Genomic DNA, 6613 nt, shown 5'->3' on the forward strand with positions numbered 1-6613 from the left:
GATCTGCACACTAGCTTTCCTCTTTGCCTCTCTGACTCCTGAAACCCAGGTTCGTAGCGATGATTAGGAGTGAAACAATGAGTCCCTCCCTTCACTGTGAGCACCTCTGGTTGACTGAAGCCAACCAGAAGGCTCAGAGAGCTTATACTGATTTATTCAATGAGTATTTATTTACTGCATAGTGTGTGTCAAGCACTGGGTTTGCAGAGATGAGCAAATTGACAAGTCCCTGCCCTCCTTGAGTTTATATCTAGTGGAGATAACTTCCCTACCTAGAAAGTGGTAAAGCCAGGGTTTTTGTTGCTCCTGCTGTTATATATGGATTTCAAGTACACAGAATAGTCATTTGTTCATGACATCCCCTTCTCATTGGCCTACATGTGACTCCCAATTCCTGTACTTCACACGGGAACAGCTTGTGGCCTCTGTGACTAGCCACCATGTGGAGATGGTGAAAGCTAACAGTGTGTTCCCTTCTGCCTTCTCCACCACACAGCCCCCACCACTAGACTGCCAACTTCCTCACTAAGCCTGGCCACAACTGAATTTCTTTCTCCAAGCTTTTCTTCCCCATCTTGTCCTTTTCTCTCTCCTTGACCACCCTGCTGCCCCAGATACCCACATCCCCAGACCCTTCTCTAAGGGTCAAGATTTAAGACTTTAATGTCCTGATCATAGCCAGTTTAGGGGGTATTAGACCCTCCTGTTGCTTCGTAGGCAAGACTCAATTTCCTTCCTTCAGTACTTCCTCCTAGGACCTTATGAATTAGGAAAGATGAAGTACAAGCTGATTCTGAGATTTAATTACTAACCTCTCTTCTCCTCTCCCTGGTGGCTCAGATGGTAAAGAATTAGCCTGTAATGTGGGAGACCTGGGTTTGGTCCTTGGGTAGGGAAGATCCCCTGGAGAAAAGAATGGCAACCCATTCCAGTATTCTGGCCTGGAAAATTCCATGGACAGAAGAGCCTGGCCGGGTACAGTCCATGGGGTTGCAAAGAGTCGGACATGACTGAGTGATCAACACTTTCACACTTTCATTTCCTCTCCCAGCTCCCCAACACCTCTCCCAACCTATCCATGGAAAATAGGTTTTTCCCTGTGGTTTAAAAGGCCAGGCTGGGACTTTCCTGGTTGTCCAGGGGTTAGGACTCCGTGCTGCCACTGTCGGGGGCATGGGTTCGATCCCTGGTCGGGGAAGTAAAACCCCGCAAGCCATGTGATATAGCAAATAAATAAATAATAAAAGTAAAAGGCCAGGCTGAGGGCTTGGAAAGAGAGGTGCTGGCATGCGTCAGGGGTAGGGAGCCCGGGCTCAGAGAAAGCCAGACGCAGCAGAACTATTCTGTCCCAGGGCTGCAGGGTCCACAGATTCCAGCCCAAACCAGCCAATGGGAGAAGGCCCCCTAATCCCAGAGAACTAAAGAATTCTCTTCAGTTATCCAGCTTCCCTGCCAGACTCCACTCCTGACCCCCACCCCCACCCTTACCCCTGGCCAGTTCAGAGGCGCCTAGAGGCCCCCAGGAGCATAGCCTCATGCTCTGTGAAGTGAACTCAGCTTCACTAACCTTCCCAGCAGAGTTGAGGAAAGCTCTAATACAGATGTCAGTCAGGACTATGAACCCCAACTTTGACGTGAAGAGAAAGGCAGACTCCTCAGGCCCCCTGTTCTCGGTCCTTTCTTCTTGGAGCCTCACACTAGCCCTGACCCCATTCCCACCCTCACACCCGTGGCTCTGCTCATCTCCCAGTTGAGGAGGAGGGGGAAATGCTGCAGCTTTATCTGAGGCACCAGAGCAGGCCTGCCCGCTGCAGCTGTGAAGGGGTTAAGAGGCTGGGCCAGTCACCTCAGCCTGCCCCTCCCAGGGATTAAAAGTCCTCTATAAAGGGGACTGTCCACCCAGATCAGGCCAGGGGGGTGTCAGGGACCCAGGCATTGTGCCCATCCCCCCTGCCATGTGGGAACTGCGGTCAGCCTCCTTCTGGAGGGCCATATGTGCTGAGTTCTTTGCCAGCCTCTTCTATGTCTTCTTTGGACTGGGGGCCTCGCTGCGCTGGGCCCCTGGACCTCTACATGTCTTGCAGGTGGCTCTGGCCTTTGGCCTGGCCCTGGCTACACTGGTGCAGGCTGTGGGCCACATCAGTGGAGCCCATGTCAACCCTGCAGTCACTTTCGCCTTCCTTGTGGGCTCCCAGATGTCCCTGCTTCGTGCCATCTGCTACATGGTCGCCCAACTCCTGGGAGCCGTGGCTGGGGCCGCCGTGCTCTACAGTGTTACCCCACCTGCCGTCCGAGGAAACCTAGCACTTAACACGGTAATGGTTGGCTGAGTGGGGCTGGGGGACTTGGTGCCTTGACTTCCTCCTGTGCAGGTAAATCAATTCCTCGGGTGTCTGGGACATTGTGTGTGTGTGGTGTGTGGATGTTTAGGATGGGGAGGATCAACACGTACTGTGGAGGGGTATGGAAGTCATCAAGCCCTGGACCTGAGTTCGGGTCCCAGCTTTTCTTCTGGCACCTAGCAGGTTCTTGAGGAAACTCTACGGGGTCTCAGTTTCCTCATCCATGTAAATGGGTACATTTATTTCTACTATGCAGGAATATTAGTAGGAGCAATTAAGGAGCAAATACAATTACTGTGAAGGAGGTGCTAATATCGTTCCTCTCCAGGGAACGGATGCCATAATGGGGTTCCTGCCTGGGAAGCTGTGAGGAGGTAAGGCTGTGGCAGCCCTGAGACACTGCCTCTCTTCTTCTTCCTTTGCCCAGTTGCACCCTGGGGTGAGTGTGGGCCAGGCCACCATAGTGGAGATCTTCCTGACGCTCCAGTTCGTGCTCTGCATCTTTGCCACATACGACGAGAGGCGGAATGGCCGCCTGGGCTCCGTGGCCCTGGCCGTTGGCTTCTCCCTCACCCTGGGGCACCTCTTTGGGGTAAGCAGGAGAAGGGAGCAACTTCTAGTTTTAAAATTCCAGGGCCCCCAAACCTTTGCCAACTTCTAAGCATTCTTCCTGCTCACTTCACTGTCAAACATGAACATGATCCACCTCCCTCTGTATCAGACAGCACAGAGCAACGAACCCTGCTGCGTTCCCCTCTCTAGTGACAGCTGTAGCTAGTCCTTCTTGACCCCACTGTAGAAAGGCATGCCTTCTGGGAAGACATGTCCTCCGATGAGCATTAGTGACCCCACTGTGGGACTTCCATGCACATTGTCATCCCTACTTGCTGCTGGCTACAAAGTGCCAACCCTTGGAGGGCAGGTGGGTGGTGGGATAGAAGCTGGGCTGGAGTAGGGGGGAAAAGTGTGTCAGTTACAACTGTGTCTTTTTCAGATGTATTATACTGGTGCAGGCATGAACCCTGCCCGCTCCTTTGCTCCTGCCATTCTTACCAGAAACTTCACCAACCACTGGGTGAGTGAGAGGAGGAGGGCCAGATCCTGAAGCCCTCCTGGACGGGTGTGGACTGCAGGTTCTAGGTTTGGTTCCTGCTTCCTATCTGGATGTGCTGACTGTTCTACCAGCCCTCAGCTAAGGGGGCTGTCACAGAGCTTGCCTGCCTGTGTGAGCAGGATTCGTTATTTTGCTAGAAAGATGGACTCTTGCTCATATTGTTCCTTCACTAGTTAGTCAGGGCTTTTTTTTTTTTTTTTACTAAATGTTTGCTGGATTCCAAAACTAGGAGCTATGAGGACAGACTACTAAACAGGAAGACAAAAGCTTCTACTCTCAAGAGGCTGGGATGTGTACAAGCACGAATGGCCTCAGCCTCGTCCCTGTTCACGTCACTAGCCTCATGTGTGACCATGACAAATAACTCAATCCTTCTGCACCTTGGTTTCCTTAAGTACAAAACGGGATATTATGAGAAATAAATGTGAAAATCATATGTATGGAATATTTAGCACAGAATCTGATACAGAGTAAGTCCTCAATAAAAATTGGCTATTCTTGTATTGTCTGGCCCTATGCCAGTCAAGCATATGTAAATAATTCAAAAAAATTTTCAAAGCCAGTACACTCATTTTCAAGGTAGCATTATTCACAATAGCCAAAAGGTGGAAGCAATCCAAGTGCCCCACACAGATGAAAAGATAAATGAAATGTAGTATATACATACAATGAAATAGTATTCAGTCTTAAAAAAGAAGGAAATTCTATACATGGTAAATAAAACATGGAGGAACCTTCAGGACATTATGCTCAAATAAGCCAATCAGAAAAAGACTCATATTATATAATTCTACCTATATGAGGTATTTAGAATGGTCACATTCATTGAAACAAGCAAAATGGTAGGTAACAGGGGCTAGGGAGTGGGGGATATGGGAAGTTGTTTAATAGGTGTTGAGTTTCAGTTTTGTAAGATAAAAAAGTTTCTGGAGATGGGTTATACAACAACATGAATATATGAACACTACTGAACTGTACAATTAGAAATGGTTAAGATGGTAAATTTTATGTTATGTGTAATTTACTACAGTTAAAAAGAAAATTTAAAAGCAATATGGAGGGACTTCCCTGGCGGCCCAGTGGCTAAGACTCTGAGCTCCCAATGCAGGGGTCCAGGTTTGGTCCCATGTCAGGGAACTAGATCCTCCACGCTGCAACAAAGACCTTGGGCAGCCAAATAAATACATATTAAAAGACAAAACAAAAAGCAATATGGAAACTAGTACAAATTGATAGCAAAAAAATAGAATATACATGTGCTAAGAAGGTATGGGATAAAGGAATAACTTAATAAGTCAGAAAAGAAATGAATTCTGAAGTGCAGGCTATGGAGCAATCTAGGAGTTTTAAAATGAACACTGACTTCTGCTTAAATAGCACCCAATTGTATGTGCTAAGTGCAAGATGTCTGTTTTACAACAACGGGATTGGAAAAAGAGCAACCTTGCTCTTCATCTGCTGCCCAAACCTGATTGTTTTTTTCCTCTTCCTACAGGTGTACTGGGTGGGCCCGGTCATTGGAGCAGGCCTGGGCAGTCTCCTTTATGACTTTCTCCTCTTCCCTCGGCTCAAGAGTGTTTCTGAGAGACTGTCTATTCTCAAGGGTTCCAGGCCCAGTGAGTCCAATGGACAACCAGAGGTCACAGGGGAACCTGTTGAACTGAAGACCCAGGCCCTGTAAAAGCTCCAGCCGGATAGAGGGAGTAGGAAGCTTCTGGGTTTACATGGAGGGGCTGAGCCAGCCCCTGGATGAAGAAAGAGACTGTGGGGAGGGGCATGTACTTCTTTATTTTTAAATTTATGTGTGTGTTTTTTTTTTTTTTTTTGCCTTTTTGCCGTGTGAAATCTTTCAAGTTGCATTCATGAGCTGTTTGGTGCAAACTTCCCTTCCTCCCCATCCCCCTTCTCTTCGCCGCTGTGTGTGGCTGTGTGTGCATGATTGTGCGTATGACTGTGAGTGAATGTGACTGTGTCTTGAGTTTGGGGGCTTGGCATGAGAGGTAGGGAATGGAAAAGAGCTGTCACCCTATACCTTCCTCTCCCTACCCAGTGCGGTAAGTACAGGGAATGAAGACCTTAAGTTTCTGGCCTTTACCCTGCTGCCAGTCAAGTGTATACTCTGGGTTTCTGAGGGAGCAGGGAAGCATTTTGTCACTCCTCAGAGGAGGCAGATGGAGGGAAGTGGAGGTGACAAGGCATTCCAAGAGTTGGGAGAAGCAGCTGGGCGTGGTGTAGATATCAGCCCCAGATTAGAAGGCAACTATACCAAGAAGTTCTGAAGAAGTTAACAGGAGAGTGTAGCCCATTTATCTCAGGGATGCTTGCCCCACGGACTTGGGTGGCAAAATAGCTCTGAGAAAAATAAATACTGGGGTTGGGACCCTTCTGTAATTCCACATCAACCTCTCTACATCCACTGGCTGGGTTTGAGATTATTCTAGCATGATGGATCTCTTTGGAGGCCCTGGGTGACTGAGCTCCCAACCCAAGCAATGGATGAGCCTAGAGCCTAGAAAAATGAAGCAGCTTAACTGTTCTGCCTGACAAACCCCAGTGTGACCTCCAAACAGAAGGTACTTAAGTCCAGAAGTGCTCCCTAAGGCCAAAACAGGAAATCTGATGCCTAGAGCAAATGCAGTGGTAGGGGTGGGGGGCATAGAAGAAAGAGGATTTGACACTCAGAATTGTAATTTAGAGCAGTCCAAAATAATCTTCAAATGGCATCTTTCTGCCTTTATCACTAGTTCTATAGTCTTTATTTTCCATTTTTTTGTGTCTTTTCACTTTCCGCTCATCTGTCTTTTCATCTTCAGCCAATTTCTTCTAACGCCTGATGTCCCAGAAATTGATTCCTTATATTCAAATTTTAATAATTAACGAGATATTATTTGTTTGATCCCTATCTTCCTTCGTTGTTGGGAAAATACACTCATCTCAACAGAAGCCAGAGGAGCCCCTGACTTGACGATGAATACTTACGTTGACCTTTTCCTTTTAGAAGCCAACTGCACACTTCGCAAGCTTTAAACCTATACCTATAGTAAGATAGGCACCCTGGCCCCAATGAGACCACTATTGCGCATAGCCGTACGCTCCATTTCCTCACAAATAAAGCCTAACTTTTCTAACTAACTTTGGTAAGACTTTGGAATAATCC

General features: G+C 47.8%; 1 protein-coding gene across 1 annotated transcript; it reads left to right on the top strand.

Annotated features, from left to right (window-relative positions):
* Window positions 1-1813: 1813 nt before the first annotated feature.
* On the top strand, window positions 1814-6495 carry MIP (major intrinsic protein of lens fiber). Its single transcript, XM_086400581.1, has 4 exons — window positions 1814-2315; window positions 2770-2934; window positions 3337-3417; window positions 4952-6495. Exons 1-4 carry the CDS (start codon window positions 1956-1958, stop codon window positions 5135-5137), a joined length of 792 nt encoding a protein of 263 aa, XP_086256707.1. The 5' UTR covers window positions 1814-1955; the 3' UTR covers window positions 5138-6495.
* The last annotated feature ends 118 nt before the right edge of the window (window positions 6496-6613 follow it).

The sequence above is a fragment of the Bos grunniens genome, chromosome 5 (genome assembly GCF_055505025.1).
Source record: "Bos grunniens cultivar Pamir isolate PY7600 chromosome 5, Bosgru_T2T1.0, whole genome shotgun sequence".
Lineage (NCBI taxonomy): Eukaryota > Metazoa > Chordata > Mammalia > Artiodactyla > Bovidae > Bos > Bos grunniens.